Source organism: Gadus morhua, chromosome 1 (genome assembly GCF_902167405.1).
Source record: "Gadus morhua chromosome 1, gadMor3.0, whole genome shotgun sequence".
Lineage (NCBI taxonomy): Eukaryota > Metazoa > Chordata > Actinopteri > Gadiformes > Gadidae > Gadus > Gadus morhua.
In genome coordinates, this window is record NC_044048.1 from 11,110,931 (window position 1) to 11,134,114 (window position 23,184).

General features: G+C 50.9%; 1 protein-coding gene across 8 annotated transcripts in view; it reads right to left on the reverse strand.

The window, feature by feature from the left end:
* The window catches only part of camta1a (calmodulin binding transcription activator 1a), a 300,236-nt gene that overhangs the window by 167,692 nt on the left and 109,360 nt on the right, over positions 1–23,184 (reverse strand). For all 8 annotated transcript variants that reach the window (XM_030350928.1, XM_030350902.1, XM_030350888.1 and 5 more), the window contains one exon: positions 17,906–17,973. In XM_030350928.1, the coding sequence (XP_030206788.1) occupies positions 17,906–17,973 (68 nt within the window). The remainder of the gene's footprint in view (positions 1–17,905; positions 17,974–23,184) is intronic.

The window sequence follows — 23,184 nt, forward strand, 5'->3', positions numbered from 1 at the left end:
TTTCCCTTCTCTGTACCATTAGAGTGCAGTGGGGGAGGGGGGGAGGAAATGAATGACATATCGGCGCTGCATTGTCTCCAGACCAGAGCAGAATGTGTCAGCAGTGGGAGTATAAAATCTCTGAATGAGAGTTTTTTGGCACAGGAGTTATGGAGGGAAATCAATCGCAGGGCCAAGCGCGGTGCCAAGGACATCGGGAAGGGCATCCGAGGCTCTGTTGTGCTGCTCACATCAATTCTCCTGCCTCTCCTGCAGATGGAGACCGCCACAGTGCGCGGCGCTGTGTCTTTAAGGAATATTGTCTTGATAACAGCCTCATAAAACACATCATTTTACAGTCAAACCATCGCCGTCGAGGCAACGCACTTTAGAACGGCAGCCATTTTCAAGCGACATAAATTTAACATGCCGCTACATCTGCCGAGCCGGCTAGATTCTGTGCTACACGGGAGCAAGGGAATTAATTAGGGGATGTGTGTGTGTGTTAAGGCGGAGATGGGGGTGGTGGCTGTCAAATCTGGCCTTATCCTAGCTGGACCCCCACCTCAAACACAAGCCCTGTTCCATCCACCTATCCACAGAGGAGAGGGTTATAATGACTGTTTGCTTTACATGGAACATACGCAATCGCTCATAACCTTGAGCGCGGCGAAGGTATGTCTTGCATTAAAATAAAGATGAGAAGGGCTTTTGTTATCGTATCTAAAGTGAAGCTTTGAACGCTATTCCACAAGCCATTACGTGTTACGCACAGCATCAACATCATGAATATTTAGCATCACCACGACCCCAATCCTCAACTTCTGAACATCGGGGTACATGATATCATATCTCAACGGAGGAAATATGCAGAAACTTTGGGGAAATAATCACCCATCATGTCTATATGTAAAACACAAATTCATACATTTAAAAGACGTATTTTCTACATGAGCACTTACTGAAAATAAAAACCAATTTACGAGTGAGATAAAGTCTATTGGAAAGTACGGTAGGGGGAAATTTGAATCCAGCAGAAAATGAACTAGGGTTTTAGATGAACTGCATTGATGGTCATTAGTCAACTGAAAAGCGGTTTATTTTGCTTGACTTGAGATAACTTTTTGAACAATAAAGGGAAAAGAGTAACCATGAAAGAAACTATATATTAAGAGACCCCCTTCCACTTCCCCCCACTACACACACACACACACACACACACACACACACACACACACACACACACACACACACACACACACAGACACACACACACACACACACACACACACACACAAGATCCCAAAGAATGCTCCCTTTGCTGAGCAGTTCAAGCCGGCACGTCAGGAACGCAGCCTAATTCAGAGGGTATGGATTACGGTTTGTCATTGGTGAGGGGTGTTTGATTTCAGCCTGAGCCGTGTTGAGCGCGGGCCCACATCGTAAATGTAATGGATCGATGATGACGAAGGGCTAAAAAATTGCGAGAGACCTTGCCACTTTCTGTAACAGATTACCATACACCATCGGGAACATGCTGCTCCCCGGACCTTAACAAATGATCTAAGAACGGACCTGTGCAGACGTGTGCAAACACTCTGCTCTATAAAACAATACAGCACTGCACACTCCTATACGTGCACACGCACACACACACACATTAACACAAAGGGAGCGCAGCTTGGCGTGCACACATTTGCACTCAGAATCAGATATGAGCCGTGTCGCTGAAAAGGCGGGCACTGTGAAATATGCTCAAATGCCAGTAGATGAATAAATGTCAATTCGGGCTTTGTTTTGCTGAATCAATGATCCACTGAAGAGTGTGTGCAGGGCTACATCTTAACTTCCATTATGGCAACCTTGTAAACGAGTCACTTTAGCCCAGCTAAGTCCGAAAATGTCCAGGCGATCAATCTGTTTTCCCTTAATTACTTTGTTAATTAGTTTGAGTATTTACTTGAGAAAATCCCATGTCGACATTTTCTGCTGGTTACAGAAGCTAAACAGGGCGTACGGGGATGGGGGTGGGTGTAGGAGATGTGTGTGTATGGATGTCTTTGTGTGTGTGTATGTCTGTGTGTGTTTGTGTGTGTTGGAAGGGGGTCGGCCGGGTTGCTTTAAATGGCTCATCCTCTGAATCTAAACACAAAGCTCTCAGCAGGTGTGCAGGGCCGGCACTAACGTCTATCTGTCCCGGAGTGTTGGCAGTAATGAGGGCCCCCCCCGCCCCAGCCCTGCCCAGGAGGAGGTGCCCCCCCGTCCCAACCTCTCTGTGCCATGACTGATAGAACGCAACTCCGGGGACGTACTGGTGCGTCCTCCGCCCTCATAAGCAGCTGCCATGAGGCATCCTTCACCAGAGGTGGTGGAGAGATGGAGCCAATGGGCTGTGCAGAGCCCTACTTACTGACGTGTGGTTAGTAGTCACGCAATGCAGGTAACTACGGAAACAGCCTCTGGTTAGATGCAGCTAAACGCGAAGGGGACCAGAAACCCATTATTTAACCAGGGAAAAAATACAAAACTGAGATTAAAAACATATTTTTGAGTGCCCTGGCCAAGTGCCCTTGCAAAACATGCGGCGGTAGTTTGGAGAGGATTGGCTCAGTCTTGCTCTTGTTAAAATGTGAAGGTTGGATGGCTTAGTGGCGGGATGTTGACGTGCATCCCAGTGTGAAATCAAATGGCAGAGGCAACCGGAGCAATACGACACTGGATGAGTGTGCGCTTGTGCGTGCGTGTCTTTTGTGCGGTGGAGGTCATATGCTTTAAGTTGTGTACGGCTGCTGAATGCCCCCCCCCCCCCCCCGATTAAATTCTATCTATTTGTGCCGCCGGCCTTAAGCATCCGGGGGACGGATGTGTCGGCGGTGGCGGGATGACGCGCGTCCAGATAAGGCGCCCGTCCATTCAGCCGTGATCCCGCTCGCCCCCCCCCCCTCCCCTGCCACTCTCCTTGCCCCTCACTGTCTGGCCCCGGTTGTCCAGACAGCTCCCCGCACGCAATCCCTCATCTAACCTCGGCTCACCCCTGCGCCGCTCTCCGCTCAGCTGATTCCCTCTCTGCTACACACCACGTCACCCGGCAGGCCGGCAGGCTCAGCACGGAAACAAAGCAAAGGACAAAGCCTTTGCCGGGTCACAAATCACTCTCTCTCTATCCCTCTCCCTCGTTCCATCTCTCCGTCTCTCTGTGAAGCCCTGCCTCTCTCTCGTGCACGCGCCCAGCGCCGCTCCAGCGGAGCTCATTCACCAGGAGGCTTAGTGAGGGCGGCCGCTGCCCGCGCCCGCATGCATATCAAGCATCCCGGCGGAGCCACTGAAATGATCGCAATTCAAGACTTTGCGGGGAACTTATCAGACACACTCGAGAGTTGAGACAGCGTGTGTGAACACTTGTAATGAGGCGATGTCGTGCCAATCACTCACCCTAGCTGATGTCGGCACACAGCTGACGGAGGAGGGAAGGAAAACAACAAGGGAAGGCACTTGAGCCTCCTCTTTGTATTCGGGGGAAACAAATGAATGCGAACAATGGGCGCGCCGAGAGGCAATTATGGAGAGGATGGCGTCGGGAACAGGCTGATCTGCTGGTGGCAGTGAAACCACCTGGGCCTTAACTGCTCAGTCTGTCGGGTTGCCGCACGTCAACAAACCCACGGCCCCCTCCCCGACATTTCCATAAGAATCCAGGAAAGCACGGCGTCTCGCTCCCTCCGTTTGATCCGAGGAAGACGTGTGCATCCGCCACGAGGACGACCCGGTGCTACACTTTAACAAAGCCCTGCCCGCTTCTCATTGGGTGATTGGCATATGCTCCCCCCCCCCCCCCCCCCCCCCCCCGCCCCACGCTCACACCCTCTCCACCTCACACACACCAAAAAAATTCCAGTGCTGACTCAGCAGGGATTAAATCACAGTTTCTTAATTGGGGCCCGATAAAACCAACTCATGCGGCTTGTGGAAGCTCTGAGCATGCCGTGATTGTGTAACGAAAAAATGTGGGAACTACTAAATAAAATTGGTTTACCACTGAGCTGGTGTCCCATGGCACAAGAGCAAGGCTAGCACGGCGAATGGTGGGAGAGCGAGGGAGAGCGAGAACGATAGTGAGAGGGCGAGAGGGAAAGAAAGTAAGAGAGTAAGACAGAGAAAATACCAGCAAATAGTGGAGTCCCAGTGCGAGTCACACCTCCTCGCCTCAGAAAAGCTCTTAAATTCCGTGTGTGACCAGGGGGATAGAGCTGTGAGGAGCTAGCCTAACATGCTATGATACACTGTTCGACTGGATGTGGTATAGCGGGGCTAATAATGTCTGCCACCGACCTCACTGGGGAGCGCTGCAGGCGCGGGCCCAAGCTAACACACACAGACAGGCTTGGGCCCTTTAAGACAAATGCAAATACAGCATATGCATGTATTTTACACAAACCTACACACACACACAAACACACACACACACACACACACACACATATGGAGAAAGACACACACACCAAAGCGGACATGCACACACAGACAAACACCTATATTGAGACACGCAAAAACACGCACAAAAACATACACACACAAAACACACACACATGTGGACATATAACGCGCAGGCACAGACATTAATGGCGCGTTTCGTGGGAACAGCCTGCACACTCATGTCATTAAGGCCCCCGACATTTAAGTACTTTACACTTTCCTTCTCTACAGGAAGGGAGGAGACATCTGCTGTGGGATGTAAAGGCGAGGGGATGAGAACGTGGCCTGGTTCCCGTGACATGTTACATTGTGATGACACCCAGGAACGTCACATTTATATAAATACACACACACGCACACACCCACCCTTATATGACTCACACACGCACACACGCATACAGACCCAAATGCAAACATACGCAAGTCCACGCACGCGCACACACACACGACTCATGCATTCCATGGCAGACTTATTTTGGGTTTATTTCCCCCTCTCCTTCTCGTTCACATTGGCTCGTTATGTTGTTTGTGATGTTTCTATTTCTGAGTACATGGGGATTGGGAGGGGGTGAGGATATAAAAAGAGGCAGCAGCTCCACCAGCACAATACACAGCAGCAGCAGCAGCAGACAGCAAGCATGCGAACCAAAACAGCCCCCAACCACCTTCCCCCTGCCACTAATCCTCTCATGCCCTAATTGTGGGTGAAGTCACCCCTGATTCACTCCTTCAAGAGAGACGTACAGGAGCGGTGTGTGTGAGTGTGTGTGTGTGTGTGTGTGTGTGTGTGTGTGTGTGCGTGTGCGTGTGCGTGTGCGTGTGCGTGTGTGAGAGGGAGAGAAAGAGTATCTGCAGTAAACTGGCTGAGAACAGACCACCCTGTATCTTACTCAGAGTGATCCTCTCTGCCAGGAGACACCAGGGTGGTAGGCTCTCTCTCTCTCTCTCTCTCTCCACTTTTATCTTTATGCCTCTCAGCCTCTCCATCTTCCTGTCATGTCTACCGTTTCACACATTTTCTCTCTCCCTCTCTCTCACCCACCACCCTCCCTCTCTCTCTCTCTGTCTCTCTCTTCCCTCTACAGTGAAGTGCCTAAGGTGATTTTAAATTGTGACGGGGGTGGTGGGAGGAAAAGGCAAATTCCCCTCTTTGTTTCCTAAAAATAGGTTTTTAATAAACTATTACCTAACACAGTTGAGCACCTGTGGACAATTGCAGTACAATCTCTTTTTCTCATTCTCAGTTTATGTATTCTGTCTTTTTATAATTTCCCCTTTTGATATCTCTCTCTCTCTGTATCCCGCTCACTCTCTCTTTGTATCCATTTTTCTCTCTGTTTCCCTCCCTCTCTCTCGTTATATCTACCTCTCTCTCTTTCTGTATTCCCCTTTCTCTCTCTCTGTATCCCTCCCTCTCTGTCTCTCTGTATCCCTCTCTCTCTCTTTGTATTCCTCTCTCTCTGTATGCCTCTATATCTATCTGTATCTCGGTATCTTTATCTATTCCTCTTTGTGAAAAAGCATGAGTTACATTTGAGGCACTCTCTTTGGATTAAATAATCGTCAAATTACATTAAAAAAATGTCAACCATCCATACTTTTTCAGGTTTCATTGTTGAATACTACCAGAATAAAAACGATGAATTTGTGGTGTTAAAAAACCTCACTCTCGCCCCCTCCTTTCTCCCCCCTCCTTCCCTCCCACCACTCTCTCTCTCTCTCTCGCTCTCTCGCTCTCGCTCTCTCTCTCCTTGGTGACAGGTCAGCCAAGGGTCACATGTCACGTGGGGGTCAGTCAGAAGCCCTGCAGGCATCACACCGTGCCAGTGGGGGGGCTGGGGAGCGGCGGGGTTACGGGGGGTTAGGGTCCTGGTGGGGGTGCTGGGGCTGTGTTGGTGATGTGTCAGAGCTGGCGGGCCGTGCCTTCAACCGGGGGGGGGGGGGGGGGGGGGGGGGGGGGGGTTGCAGTCTAGTGTGGGCGTGTGCGTGCGAGAGAGCTCCTCAGCAGGAAATCACATATGCTCGTTAAAGCAGCAGCCTATTAAACGCTTGGCCAATTAATTCCCTTCAATCAGACGAGGCATCAGTCAAGTGAGGCGGGCGGCCCCCCCGCCGCTGAATCTGCGGTCCAATGTGACCCCCGGCAGCAGCGACAGCACACACACGGCGACGGAGACATCGGTGGTGGCAGCCCCGTTCGCCTTGTTGTGGATTGGGGTTTTATTTTTTTTACATTTTTGAAACAAAACAATAAAAGGAGACAGATAAGCCTTTATCTCTCAGACCGCTGTCTTTTCATCTGCAGCGCTTGTCTATTCCTATTCTTTCCGTCTCTTAATCTGTCTTTCTATTTGTCTTCCTGCCAGCGCCATACGTCCGTCTCCGGCGTCTTCTCCCGGCCTATTGTTTTGTCCTTAACGACGCTCTCTCCCTCTTCTTCCTCTCCACCGCCACGAGGCTCTTCTCCCTTCTCTATTTGAGGGGGGGGTTGCATATTAAATGCAAGTCGTGCACTTTCTAATGCCTGGCTGATGCCATCATTGTCTGCTGACATAAAGTACAGCAAAGCGTTGAGCAGCCGCGCCAGAGAGGTTTTTAACCTGCACTTGACAGAACTCTCCTCCCGCTCCACCAATGTCATTCAGAGGCTGTCGTTCTGGCTACCTGCAGAGGAACATTTAGTGCTTAAACAACGCCAACATAATGGGGAGGAGGAGATAAAAGCACAAAAGATAGAAAGAAGGAAGGAAGGGCAGGGGGAAGCAAGGAGCGAAGAAAGAAGGAAATGAAGTGAGTACGGGGGCGAGAAAAAAACACCAATAATAAAAGGGGCAAAAAGGAGAGACGCAAAGATAGACAAGTAGGACAGATATAGATGGGGAGGACATAAAAGCAGGGAATAAAACAGTGGGAGAGAGCGGGAGAGAGAAAGGGAGGGAGGAAGAGAGAGTGAAGTCTCCTTCTTGCTTGGCAGGACTTATTCCATTATTCAGCTGAAGGCTTGATTAGACCCGGGGAGTAATTTACGAGCAACTTCATTGGCAATTCAACGGAGAACATCACCTGTAAATAATTGAAACTCTCCATGTCCATTCCAACATAATCATAAGGCTATCACCTTAATGTATCTAGAGATGCACTCTTCAGGGTGGGGGGGAGGACTGCGTTAAATCTGGTTGACCCATCTCCATAACTCACCCCCCCCCCACACCCCGACTCCGCCCTCCAGCCAACGAGAGCTAAATAAAATGCTGAAGATGAAGATGATGAAGAGCGGCATTGAAAAATGATTGAAAATGGAGAATAAATGAACACAAGATCTCCGAGATGTCAATGTGGCTGGGAGGCTGCGTGCGCGTGTGTGTCTGTGTGTGTGTGTGTGTGTGTGTGTGTGTGTGTGTGTGTGTGTGTGTGTGTGTGTGTGTGTGTGTGTGTTGTGAGGGAGGGTTAATTATCCCTATCCTTAGTGAGATTCATCGTCTTCACATTCATTAATCTCTCTCACAGGTCTATCAATCTGCGCGTGGCACGGCAAGTTTGGATGCCCTTATATTTTTTATAGCCATGACTTGCGTGTAGACTAAGATTGTGAAGAGAAATCAAGGTCTTACGATGGGATGACTTTGAGCTGCGGAGCGCTTTCATTACAACATCCACAGGGTTGTCTTCTGAACACATTCTTAATTAAACATTGTGGTTTTGGAAGAGGAAAAAAACGTGATTTGATAGCCATTTTTCTTACTTCGTGAAAAAGTTATGAATATTAATTTTCCAATCTAGGATGATCCTAACCTCTCCCTCCCAACGCACAGGACAAAAAAGCCTTTAAATAATTTATCATTCAACTTATATTGGAATTAATTAATTTACTGATGCAACATTAATACGCGGTTCTCCTGCACCTCCCCCCTTGCCCCCTCCCCCCTCCACCACAACCGCTCGATCCTTGGCAGTAATAAAATATCTGAGTGTGAGAGAGAGAGACTGAGACAGAGACAGAGAGAGAGAGACTGGAGCTGGGGTAAAGTAATAAGGCCAGGGGGGAGGGGGGCAGCCGTCTACTACAGGCGTAATGTAAGTAATGGAGGAGACCACTGTGTTTAAACTTCTCCTTCTGACTGACTACTGCCCGTCAGAAGACTGTGAGTACGCCTTAAGTAAGTGCTTCCCATTCACATAATGTAGAGCAAGTGAGGGCGAGAGACAGCGAGAGACAGCGAGAGAGAGAGAGAGAGAGAGAGAGAGAGAGAGAGAGAGAGAGAGAGAGAGAGAGAGAGAGAGAGAGAGTGAGAGAGAGACAGAGAGAGAGTGAGAGTTAGAGACAGAGACAGAGATAGTTAGAGATCGAGAGAGAGAGGGAGAGAGAGAGAGAGAGAGAGAGAGAGAGAGAGAGAGAGAGAGAGAGAGAGAGAGAGAGAGAGAGAGAGAGAGAGAGAGAGAGAGAGAGAGAGAGAGACAGACGATGGATGCAACGATGGAGACCAAAGGTATGAGACTGAGATGGAATAAATCCAGTGTGGGTGTTGAGCGACGAGACGTGGATAGCGGGGACAAAGGCTAAGTAAATAAAGAGAGTGGAGCACCCCTCTGGGGTGGGCAGGGTTACCCCATACATGATGTCCTCTATTACCGCAAGGTAAAGCAGGTGGGGGGAGGAGGGGGGTGCTCACCGCTAGCTAGAATAGCTATCTAGCTTTCTGATCTTGGAATGATGAGGAGGGCCAGGGGTTCAGCGCTGCCATTTGCCTTGCTTCTACACACACATACCTCATCGCACAGCGTCCCACCTGGAGGCTCCGCCGCGCCGAGGCGCGTGGGACAGCGTTGGAGTGCGTGTGCGTTAGTGTGCCCCAAGTGTTGCGGTGTATATGTGGCTTTTTTTTTTTTTTTTTATAGGTCTTTCTGTGTGCGTGTGTGACGTGCTATATGTGTGCTTGCGTACTGTGTGTGTGTGTGTGTTTGGTTGTGTCTGTCTATGTGTGTGCGTGTGTGTGTGTGTATAGATGTGCATTAGTATGTGTGTGTGTGTGTGTGTGTGTGTGTGTGTGTATGCATGTGTGTATACGTGCATCAGTGTGTGTGCGTGTGTGCGTCTGTGTCCATGCCTTGCCAGTGATTCACCCATCTCTCTGGCAGTCGTCCAGGACCTATTTTCTCCTGCTCTTTACATAACGGTGAACAGTAGGACAGGAGCCATGTGTGTCCTATCCTTCCTCCTCCTCCCCCCGCGTCCTCCTCCTCCCTCTCCCAAAACTCCCCCTCCTCCTCCTCCTCCTCCACCTCCCTCCTCTGTGGCTCATAAGGGACACACGCTGCCACCTGATCCCAGGAGTCAGAGAGGGGGAGAACCCACCAATCAGGAGCAGGCCTCCCTCCCTCCGACCACACCCAGTGTACCAGAACCGCAGGGAGGGAACATGGTGGGTGGGGGTGGGGGGGGGGGGCGTCCTGGGTCCCGGGGACGGTGGGCCGGAAGCCGGGCTGCGATGACACCATATGCCTACAGGACAGCACCCCGCAGAGAGCCTGAGCGTGCACACCCAAAATAGGGACTCGTGCTCACGATCCTCAACGGCCTCGCATGGGCTACGTGTGTGTGTGTATGTGGGTGTATGTGGATGGACAAGACAGAGAAAGAGAGAGGGAGAGAGAGAGAGAGAGAGAGAGAGAGAGAGAGAGAGAGAGAGAGAGAGAGAGAGAGAGAGAGAGAGAGAGAGAGAGAGAGAGAGAGAGAGAGAGAGAGAGAGTTAGTGCAGGGCGTGCAGGCCCGGGCGTCTAGGTGGCAGAAGGGCGGGTTCTTCCTGCGTGCGAGCCAGCCTGCTCTCTGCTCACCGGTGCACATGCGCTAATTGAATTAAGTCTTTATTATGAGGCTGCGGAGGCAGCACTTCTCCCCATCTCAGCCCCGCTTGGCTGACACTTTCTCCTTGAACACCTGCTTGACATCAACTTCCTCCTCTATTTATTTACCCCCCCCCTCTCTCTCTAGTGGCCAGCCACTGGCTGCCCCCCGGCTCCACCCACGCCCCCGCTGGCAGCCGGATCTGGCTCGGGGCTCGGGGCTCGGGGCTCGGGGCTCGGGGCTGGTGTTCCCGGCCACTGGGCGCTTCCTGTCCTGGATGACATTCGCTTATGTCGCGATGAATGAAGGTTTTTCCGCCACGCCACGGGGGTCGACAAACCGGGCTTCACTTTCTCAACGTCTCTGCCCAGAGGGAAACAACAGGGTCCAGATTGTATCGGGGGGGGGGGGGGGGGGGGGGGGGGGTGTCGGGGGAGGGGGGGGCAGGTCGGAGCGATGGATCTCGGCGTCGGCGCTCTCCGTCGGTATCGTCTAATCTCGGTTGGGCGCGTTGGCCGGGGTGATATGTACCGGCTGCGATGGGAAGTAGCATCTATCTAGTTCCCTGTCCTTCCCCACTAGCCCGAGGCGCACGGGGCCCCCTCCCTGGGCCCGGCCCGGCCATCACTTTAGAGGACAGAGGGAAACAAGAGTCTCTATTAGGTTGGCTTGGAGTCTGAGGCCCCGGCACCTGGCCCAGCGCGAGCCCTAATCTATTGACCACGGCGCTCCGCATTCCCCCCCCACGCCCCGGCCCCCCAGAACCACAGGACCTTCCTCCATCTGTCAATTGTATCCACAGCCCGGCACCGCTTGCTCCGTCTCTATCTGCTGTTTACACACTCTATTTCTCCCGCTTGTTTCTCCTTCCTTCCATTCCTCCGACTCTCCCTCCGTCTGCCTCTGTCTGCTCAATCTCCCCCCATTCCATCTTTCCCTTTCCTCACTCCCTGTGTTTGCGTAAGCCATCCCGCCCCCCTCCCTCTCCTCATCACATCCATCAAGCTCCACCCCCCCCCCCCCCCCCCCCCAAACCCGCTTCATCCTCCCGTGTCTCGCCTTGTTTTGTCCGTTCTCTGCGCTCATCGACAAGCCTCCATTTTTTAAATCGCTCCCGTTCCATCATCTTCAGCCTCCGCCCGTCCATCGCTTATCCCACCCGCCCCGTGGGCCCACCACCCACACACACACACACACACGCACACACACACACGCACCAACATACACAGGCGTACCTCCAGCCACTGCCCACCTACCCACGCGTCTCTCCATTTCACCGGGCCACTCTCTCTGCTCATCGTCTGTGACTGTACCTGCGTCAACACTGTCCCCATACACACATACACACACACACACACTCCACCCTCCCCTCACCACCACCACCACAGCGCCCGCGGCTGGGCATGGCTGTCCTTGCCGTGGCCCCGTAGCTTGGATAGAGGAACACACCTGTCCCCGAGGGCCGCCCCAGAGAACAGCGCTGCCACTATTCAGTACACTGCACAAACTTTAGCCATGACAAAAAACAGGGGGTAGGGGAGTGTGGTGGTGGGGGGGCGGGGGGGGGGGGGGGGGGGGGGGGGGGGGTGAGTGGCGTTTAAATTAGGGGGAAAAGGACAAAAAGAACAGAGTGACAAATCATTTGGCTGGGGGGGTGGAGGGGGGAGGATAATAAATATCGTAGGACAAGTTCACCTCCGGGAGGAAAAGCACACTTGGCGGCACCTTGGCTACTGAACATAATGTATGGATACGCGTGTTGATGAAAACATCGAGCGCTCTCTGCTGAGGGTCGTCATCCCAATGACACTCTACTGTAATCCAACAGCGGAGTCACACGTGCAGCCGCACATCATTATGTTTAAGTGTACGGGCTCAAGTGTGTGGCCACTAAAAAATAACTAATGAAGGTGCTACCTCCGATCTGCATGTGTGCACATTTTACCTAAAAAATCTTTATTGGCATGGAAAATAAAAGAAATAGGACAAAAAACGGAATAGAAAAGGAAAGATCGATTAGCAGTAAAAATACTATGCTTACAATCGACACCTTTTCACTCAATCCTCTCTTTCCATACTTCCTTTCTGTTCAGCTTCCTCCTTTATTCTACCTTTCCCCCTCTCCCTCCCCCTCTCACTCTCTCTATCCTCGCTCTCCCCCGTGTATCTTTCTCTGCTCCTACCAATGCCCTCCGCTCTCCTCTGAATCACTGCCAGCCAACAAGTGCCACAAAGCATTAGACCCAAACACCATCAAACGCCCTTCTCAGGCACCCCCTACACTGTATGCACACACACACACACACACACACACACACACACACACACACACACACACACACACACACACACACACACACACACACACACACACACCTAAGCTTCAACCACACAGACTATACAAGCTTCCACCACTCAAACACACACACACACACACAAACACGCACACATACAGACCAACACTCACTACATGTGCCAGACTAGGTGACAGAAAAATAGTTTAAAACAGAGGCCCAGGGAGGGCTGATTCACAGTGGCAGAGTCTCACCCAGAAACTCACTCAATCTCTCTCTCTCTCTCTCTCTCTCCCTCTCCCTCTCCCTCTCCCTCTCCCTCTCCCTCTCTCTCTCTCTCTCTCTCTCTCTCTCTCTCTCTCTCTCTCTCTCTCTCCCTCTCCCTCTCTCTTTCTACTCAAGAAACCTGCATGCACACATCCACCCAGCATTGTTCATGCGAAACACACCCTCACATGCAGTTTCACTGTCGATTAGATGCCGGGAATCCATCTTCTCATAGATGCACACATATGGTAATCCACGGTGTGTTTTCAAATGCGTCTCACACACGCCTGTCACGCTTGTGCGTACGCAAGAACGCGTTTACGGATGCGCCGCAATGTCAACACTCTGAATTAGCTTTCACACACACACATACACACACACACACACACACACACAGGGGCCAGATGCACACGGATAGACGGTGAGACACAGAAGTCGTATACAATGACAAACAAACAGTCATTAGTAGATGTCGGAGCGGCTGCCACTGTAGCGGATCTCCGGCATCATCGACCCAGGGTTTCCTCTGGGGTGGAGCCACTGCTGTAGGTTTTAATAAAAGCACTGTCTTTGCTAGCTGTCTGAGGGGACCTGCCTTCATTTTGGATCACTGTAGCTACTGCTACTGCTGCTGCTGCAACCCGTCGCTGCTGTTGCTGTTGTGGTGTTGGGGGCGTGCGAGCATGCGGAGGTGGGCCGATAGGGAGAGAGAGAGGGCTATTGCGCTGGGATGTGGGGCCGGCCCGGCTTCAGTGTCATTGTTGGGGGCCCTCCGAGGAGCGGTGCTTATTGTTTGATAGTTTCAATATAGGAGAGCGATGTTTTGTATGTGTGTGCGTGTTTTTTTTGTTCTCCAGCTTGCCCAGAAGACGAAGCAATGCTGCATTCACAAAGCCTGCGTTATGCATACTGTGACTTCTATTGTGTATACTGTGACTCCTATTGTGTGCACTGTGACTTCTTTTGTGTATACTATGACTTCTATTGTGTATAATGTGACTTATATTGTGCACACTGTGACTTTTATTGTGTATAGTATTGTGCACACACACACGCCACGCAAACAGATACACACACACACACACACACACCCACACCCACACACACACACACACACACACACACACACACACCAAAAAACACTAACACACACAAACACATTGTTGGTCTGCATTTCAAGATACTACTGTCCTGTTTCCTGATCGGTTGCTTCTACCAGTGTCCCTCTCTCAGTAGAAATGAGACCCCTCCAATAATGAGCAATAACATAAAGAAGGGAAAGGCATTAAAGAGGAGCTGCACGTATACGACACACAGGTGCCCATTTGCTACTATAAGACCGGCCACTCACCCACACCTTGCACTCTCCAGGATCTCTACTTTATGCTTTCTGAAGAGCACCCGGCACCCCCCAGGAACCATAAAGGTGTCATTGGTGACAGACAAAAAACCAGAACGGTGGCCAGTGGCAGAAAGAGAGAGCCGCGTTACGATGCAGATGATGGGGCTGAATTAAATGTAAGCAGCTTAAACATTTGGGAGGCTGGGTTCCTGTCTCCCACTCTCGCACACGTGGCACATTTGTTTTTCCTTAACATTTCTATTTCCCAAGTGGTTTCCAAGCGGGAAGAAAAAAAGGGACAAAAAGGTGAGCAAGGGAAGAATGAGTACCGCAATCTGTGAGAATGTAGCTGAGGAAAATCCTAATTGTCCCTTTAAATGTGTTCCCCTCCTGCAGAGTGGAGGGCTGGGGTAACGGCCATCTTAAATCACAGCCCGAGTGCGGCCTTCATTAAAGCCATAATGCCAGGCTCTCCCTTTAATGGAAATGGAAACCAGCGAGGCAGTGGGTGTAAATTAAAGTGTAAGGCCCCGAGTTGGGAAAGATTTTCCTGGCTCTGACAGGTGCAGCCTGAATTAGCTGTAGTGCTGTTCTAGCAGTCAGTTGGAGAACGCCGGTATTGATTTTAAGCGCTGCTGTGCTTCCTATCTGAAAGCGAATGTGTATTACCAGGGCTGGGAACATCAATCACTCCGTATTCCACAACTCTCCCCTGGCAAAAAATGCAGAAGGAAAAAAAAGCCCAGAAAGATAAACAAACAGACGCGTACCCAAAACAAACGCGGGCGTCAGACATGGCTGGATGGCTCGTCAGCGATGTAGAGCGCACGACACACCCAGCATGAGCTAGGGCTTCATGAAAAAGGCATGCGTGTGTGTGTGCATGTAATTGGGTTAATTCCTCGGCTCTTCCTGGTGTTGACAGCGTGCCATCTCTATTCAGGTCGCGTCCTGCGTTGCATGTCACCTTGGTCAAACAGCTGCCGTCAGCTCCACACGCGCGCACGCCTGTTTACGACCTGCGTCGTGTCAGAGATGTTCGCGCGCAAGCCGGTCGCTGGGCGTGCGTGGCGACACACCCCCCCCCCCCCCCCCCCACTGCTGGTTTCTGCCTTTGAGGCGAGGGCTCCGCTCACATCAGCTGCGGGGGAATTAGACTGCTTGGACAGCTAACGTGCACGCGCATACCCTGCCTCCCTCCCTTCCGGCATGTGCATCAGGGTGTCGTCCGTCCCCCCCCAGGAGAGACATGTGAACGCCGAGATGCGCGGTGACAAATGACGGACGCGGCCCTTAACCGACGCCGCTGTGTGACCCTTCACCTCTGACCTTGAGCGGGGAAAAAAATAAAAGAAATGTCTGCACGGTAAAAAGGCTAGCTATCAATCAGTTTCTATCAATCACTCTGTGTGCTGTGCCCACCAAACCCCCCCCCCCCCCCCCCCCCCTGTCCCACCCGCCCCCTGACATCCATCACCGGGCTTCAGCCTCTCACTGATGGCTGTGAAAACACAAACGCTTGACAACCTCCTCCAACATCCACCACCAGATCCACCCCCACACACACCCACCCCCCCACACACACAAACACATACACACACCCACCCACACACACACATACACACACACTTCCCAAAGCGATTTCTCACCTCCATAACTGCCAGCGTATTAATGGATCCTCTCAACCATGTGAGTCCCAGGCTTCCCCTTATGTGTCACCCCTGCTGACACATCAGCCCGGACCCATGGGACCCAACCTGGCAGCAGGAGTTGGGGTCAACCCGTGGTCTCTAGGACCCAGCGTGCTGCCACGTAGGTTACAGGCGTCAATGTCCTCTACTACATCACTGAGCTATTTGTCTCAAAAATCAAACTTTAGGCAAGGCAAGGCAAGGCAAGGCTTCAGATTATTCTTTTGGTCCCAATCGTTCGCTGGAGGTGGGGATCTGTAAGCACGTACTTGGTGAACATAGCAGTAGCCAGCACACGCTAACTATAAAATAAAAACTGTAAAGGGTTGAAATCACCACGATGCAGACTAGCCTCTGTAGAAACACACTTAATAAAATGCCCCTCTCAAAGCTCTGTACTGAAACAGGAAGCAAGCCCCCTAGCAATCTCTTGTTCTATCTGGAACTTCTCACCACGAGAAGTTCTGCCGTGCCATATTAGGACTGCTGGCTCCCTTCACTGGACCACCACTGGACCGCTCTCAGTGGCGGTTCCTCTGTTCAAGATACAACCTTTAGCGAACTGGAAACCTGCTGGCGTTATAGCATATAGCTTGTGTCCTGTTGAGCTGTTCATTGCCAATTCAGCCAACTCCGGCACGATAACACTGCGTAGCACTTGCTCATATTCATCTAAATGGGGACATTATGGAGCACAACGTCAAGCACGCAGGCAGAAACTAATGACAAAAATGAGGTGCTTTCAGTGACGCAGTCCTTGTTCCGGGGTTTCTGTGAGGATCGGGTGTGTGTGTGTGTCTGTGTGAGAGAGAGAGGGGAAGAGAGGAGAGAGGGTGGAGGGGGGTGCTGTTCTCATGATAACAAAAAGGTGAGTGTAGTGCTCTTTTGGTCAACACTGCTGTAATTACAGCAGGAAATGTATTCTAATTGGCAGTGTCTTTATGCTGAGCCACTATCCACGTCCCTCCCAGGCAGGCTGCACAACGCTGTCCTGTGTCACGCAGCACAGGGCCCTGCTCCCAATGCACAACAGCACCACAGCACCACAGATCACACAGAGTCAGACGGAGAGAGAGAGGGATATATATATATATATAATATTGTATTACATTATGCGTAGAAGAAGACATTGCTTAAGGAGGACACATAAGGCTAGCGTCGAGGTGCTCTATGAAATGGATGTGCCAACCAAAGGCACTGTAGCACGAAACCCCATGGCAGGCATTCTACACTACAGGCTAGAGGATGCTCCATGCTTGAGCTGTCCAACATGGGGAGGAGATTAGACAAAGCTAGTCAAACACAGAGTCGTCCACTTGTTTCAAACATGAAGAAAAGCGAACACAGAGCCAGATAGATTATATCAGAGCCAATACTGTCACGCTTGAAACAACATCACAGCCTGGTTGACACTCAATTTCATGTGTCAGGATACACTAATATAAAATAACAAAGTGTGTGTTCCCCTCTCTTGTGGGTGCATTTGTTTTTCTTAGAAAAATTACTTTTGTTTCCAAAAATACAGATTCCTATTTGGTTCTTATTTAAACTATATGAAAATGAAATATCCATATACACAAGGTACGACAATATCACCTTTTCCTCTTTGAATATTGCATTATATACGCCTGTGTATGTTTGACTTTTGCCCCGGACAACCATCCCCATATTTGCCTAAGATATTAGTTGAGTGGTGACTGTGCAGTGTGCAGACAGATAGAGTCTATTAGCATACCATTCACAGCAAACCCTTCACCACTGCAATGTTGTGCTAATTGCTTAGCTAAAAGGCAATTATTAGCCAACATTAATATTCTATCATTTACCTAAAAAAAAGAAATGTGCTAACGTTTTTTAACTACCGTCGGCAACTTGCCATTTCAAATATCCGTGCTTAACTCAACAAACTGTGCACGTGTTGTTGGCACTTTAGGGATTCATGGCTTATGAAATGCACTGCGTTTACCCCCAGAGGAACACGAGGGGGATCGGGGTTGTATGGGTGTCAGCCTCTTACCTTGTTTTAGGGGACGTTGTTAGCCACTCCTCATGCTTCTCAAACGTTATCAAGTAGGCTGCGATCTCCTGTGAGCACGAAAGGAAAAGGCAGAGAGAGAGAGAGAGAGAGAGGAAGGTGGGAGAGGAAGAAGAAAGGATGTGAGGCTTAGATGTGTCATCTTTAATCACCGCCTGCTTGTGTTTGTAATACACGGCTGAGACGGCTTCATTGATATTCCGACGGACTCACCGGCAGCACAAACAACAGAGAGCCGAGCGGATACGGGGCAGTGTCTGAGCAGGTAAATACAGATTGGTTAAAGAAAGAAAGAAAAAAACACGGTTGTGAGCCAGACTGGAATGAAGCGGGGTCCGATCATCTTCCGAGACCCCCTTTTGATAGGTGAGCTTTGATCAAGTCCGTCTCTCAGAGGACTTCAAGGTGCTCTCAGGAAGATTGACGTCTCGGTGTTTAAGAGTGGGCAGCTTTTAACATTTTTCGGTCCGATCCTTCCCCCAAATCCCTTTGATCTGCCCTTGACTCCCCTCAGTGGATCAATCCACTCTTTAACCTTTGAATAGTAATTGCACACCGCGCACGCTATTGACATTGGTGTGTACGGCTACGCCAGGAGATCTTCACCGTCAGCCTTGTGCGGAGACATGCAATAGCCGCTGATGCCAATAAAAACCAGAATGGCCACCGGCATGAATGGAGATGCATCAAATTGGTTCATGTTGCCCCTGCCCACTGCGTCAGGGAGAGAGTAAGGGGAATGGGCCAGACCATACCCAGCCATTTTCTTACCAAACTAATGGGCAGAAATAAAAGCACTTTGGAGGCTGCCAGACAACCTAATGATTACCAGAGACAGCCAGCAATTCTCTCCTCAGCAAGAGCATTTGTCAGCTACTCAGACTGTCAGACCGCGCTAACGCTACATGCAAGTACAGACGTGCTGCCATTTCCCACTATAGTATCATCTTTTCAATTGCTCAGGAAGTGCCTCCCTTGCCAACCCTGTGCTGTTCGCTATGAGCTTTCTGGCATCTTGTTTTGGGGATATCGTTGCCTTTGACTTAAAAGCACCCCGTCTGGTAATGATAGTGGTGACATCACTTGTCGACAAGAGGCAGCGTTCTATGAATGTACACAGCGTCAAAAAACAAACTACTTCAACCAAATGTTTTTCTTTTTTTAAGGTTCATCGACGCGGGCACAGCTAAGCCTACATGCATGCATGCACACACACACAGAAACAAACACACAGACGCGCCCACACACACACACGCACACGCACACACACACACACACACACACACACTTGGCTCATCAAGGCTCCCACCCGTCCTCAGAGAGTGACCTGGCACAGCAAGAGGACCCCTTGGGGCTGCTGTGTGGGGGGCCATAATGCGGGGGGACCCCGCGGTGGGGGGTCCCACGTGGGCAGGCGTCGCCGCGTGACTGGCACCCCCGCCTGCGGGTGCAGGCTAAGATATAATTCTGCATTGATTAACGTCTCCTTTTTTTCTGCCATAATGACCGCAGGCATGGGAAGCGCGGTGAGATTGAGTCTCAATTAAGTGGAGGCCAGGGAGGGGCTGTCAGAGGAAGCTACAGGGCCTCTCCTCGTATATAAACCTGCTGCTACGCGGCGAGAAAGCACGGGCGTAAAGTGTGATGGAGGGGGGAGGCGGATGTACCAACACCCAGGGAAGAACTTTATTTAAAAGGGCTGTGCCAACAAAATCTCAACTTCCCGCAACCAAATCACACAAAGTAAATTTAATTGAAACGGTGCCAGCTATTTCTACGGCGACGCGCCAACTATTTTCTACTTGGTGCTGCATACATTTGTAAGTCGATTACCGAGTGAAAGAAAAGGTAATATATACAGGTATACATTTCTGCTACGTATTGTGAAGTGGGCGACTTTAGGGCGGGAGGACGGCCCTTCGCTGCCCATTAGTGCACCAGCGTCTTCATCACTCCCCATCAGGCTAGCGGGAGATGGAACAGGGAGCGGTGTGATGAATACAATCATAAAAAAAAAGGGATATATAAAATAAGAAAGAGAGTGGGGCCTCTAGCTCGGCACATTTCCCCCTCCCCTCGCGGAACAGATGCCAGGGATCATTCCAACCCCCTAACCAACCATAAAGGTGCAATAATCTTATGGCGAAGAAACAAACAAAAACAGACGTGCGGCCATTAAACAGCTGCATAGAGACAAAGTTTGCATGGACGGTGTAATGAGAGGCTAGCGCGTGATGGGGTTGAGCGCACACACTGGCGGCTTAGCGTGGGGACGCGGGGGGAGATGGGGGAGGAGGAGTGTGCCAGGCGAACAAGCCGCAGCAAGCTGAACGCCGATGGCGCATCAAAGTGCGGCCAGCAGCTGTCAATGGGCTCTGGCCTCCACTGCTGCCTCTGGCCTCCTCATCGCCATGGAAACGTTCTGGGGGAGCCTCTCTCTCCCTCTACCTTGCTCTGCCCCACTAATCAGGAGCCGGCTCCTGCAGGCCTGTTTGTACTCTCCATCTCCCTCAGCGCCAGCCCGCTCCGCTGACGTTACCCGGGCCGCTTCTGACCTGCGCGTGTTGTGGATGCATTTAAACAGATACACACATTACGCCGGGTTCTTTTTATAGGTAAAGTCAACCCACTCCCAAGCCTGGCCTTAATAAACCCAGAAATCAGCACACGCCAGCAGTGAGCCGGGGACGCGAGCAGCACCTCGTCTTATTAACGCAGCAGATGCCAAATAAAACGAGGGGCTTATTTTGTATTTCCGGGCGGCAGTTACAAGCAGGACTGTACAACTGTGACCCCAGGCGTCTTGTTTGGATCGTCTTGTTCAAGAGCGGGGGACTCACGGCAAGCAGAGGGATCTGCCCCTGAAACATGGGGAGCGCTGTAGCCGCCAAATGACTGATGGATCTGGAGGGCGCTGTGTGTGTGTGTGTGTGTGTGTGTGTTTGTGTGTGTGCGTGGTGTGTGTGCGTGTGTGTCTGTGCGTGTGTGTTTCATGTATCCTGCAACTCTTGCCCTACATTACAATCAGGTGGGCTGATTGCAAACACCTGTCTGGTGCTGGCTGTCTCATTAACATGCTCTTCAACGGGTGTCACTGTACTCTGCTGCTGTGCGACCCCCTCAACAGTCCCCTCAGCAGTCCGTCCTCGGCTAGCTAGCTAGCTAGCTAGTGCGTCTCAATGCAGCCTCTGCATTCAGTCTGCCAACTGTACCCTCCAACCACACACACAAAGGCACATGTATGCACACACCGTACACACACACACACACAAAGGCGCACGTGCACACGCGTATGCACGCACACACACACACACACACACACACACACACACACACACACACACACACACACACACACACACACACACACACACACACAAATGCACCTTTCTTCCCCCCTCCCTCTTCTAGGTCTCATAACCACTGAGGTGAAAGTAATGCCACAGAGGGAGAATTTTCATTTTGAGACGACCGGCTTTTACTGTCTCGCCTTTCAGATGATACTTTCACTGTGGAGGAACGACACTTCCCCCCAGAGAGAATCAGCTTTTGAAATGTCTACCTATTTGAAATTGGAGATGACACTAACATATTCATCCCATTTCACCCATTTCTCAGACAAAGTCGGCAGCCTTTCCCATTTCAGACAAATAAACACTATTTGACCCCCCCCAACCCCACCCCACCACACACACACACACATCTCACCCCAACCCTCCTACCCCGCATATTTTTGGCTTGTCTCTGGATCATTATCCGTAATGACTATCTAAAGGGGGAGGAGGGGGACGCGGGGGGGGGGGAGAAGTGTGATGGGTTGGAATTAATTTGTGTCTCATGCATCCGGTGCAACTTTTCCCCCCCGCATCATGGCAGACTGGGCGGGGGTTTGGGGCTGTTCCGTCCTCAGCGGCAGACACACTGCCCCGGGATGACCCAGCGACTGAACTGTTTTGTTGCTCTCTCTCTCTCTCATCCCCCCCAACATCTCTCTCCCCCCCATCTCTCTGTCTCACCCCCTTCTTTCTCTTTCACAGCCCCCCATCTCTCTCTCACAATCCATGATCGTTGTCTCGCATCCCCCACTGTCTCTCTCACACACCCCCATCTCTCTTTCACACCCCCGCGCCCCACTATCTCTCTCTTTCACCTCCCTATCTCACTTTCTCACACACCCCTATCTCACTCTCTCTCACCCCCCCACTGTCTATCTCTCTCATCCCGTACCCTCCATCTGTCTCTCGTCCCCTCCCCCCATCTTTCTCTCTCTCAACCTCCCCATCCTCTTTGATTTATAGTGGGGGAGAGAGAGAGACACGCTGAGAGGATCAACACTGTGGCGTTGGGAACGACAGGCCTGATCACTCCGAACAACTGTTTCTGTCCCATTAGAGGAAGAGATAGGACGCTTTTGACATTATCTCGGGCCCCATCAGACACCTGTCTCTAAACACTTTCCATAATGTGTGTCTCTCTCTCCCTCTCTCTGAGGCTCTCTCTCCCTCTCTCTGTCTGACTTTTGCAGCTTCTGTTTCTGGCAGACAGAGCCATCATTGGCAGGAGCGAGGAGGAGCAATCTCGAGGGCGCCTTGGCTTTCACGTCACCAGCCCTCCTCTCTGTTGAAATACAAGGGATTACACCATCAGTGGATGGTTTTGCAGTTTCATCTGCGTTTTTTTGGTGTTCTTTGGGGCAGGGGGGGGGGTTCTTTAAACAGGGGGAATCTCCAGACAAATGAAGAATAAACTAAACCAGAGCTGAGTAATGAGTCAGAATCCTGCGTTTGCGTAGCTATTTAAAACCAATCTACATCATATACCACCCCCCTTCCCTCATCTCCCTCTCTCCGACTCCTCAAAACGCATTCAGCAATTACTGGCTGCGTAGTTTTTTTTGCAATTGTGCTCGTGTGTGTGTGTGTGTTCATTAAGGTCGTATTCCAGTTATACGGGTGCTCTGGTGACACTAATGAAAAGACATTTTAATGAATAGCCGGTGGAAAAAAAAAGAAACCAAAAAAAATTCACAAAACAAGATGTTTAGCGGCGGTATTGATTGCTGTAAGAGGCTGATGTAATGAAATGAATATGAGTGCATAAAGATGTGTGTGTGTGTGTGCGTGTGTGTGTGTGTGTGCGTGTGTGTAGCATGGGAGAGGGGATGGGGGGATTGGGGGTGGGGGGGAGACAGAGCTAAAATCAGCTTAGAGCAGAGTAGAGCGCCTCCAGTCAGCCTTCTGGTGAAGTCTGGGGAATGCATC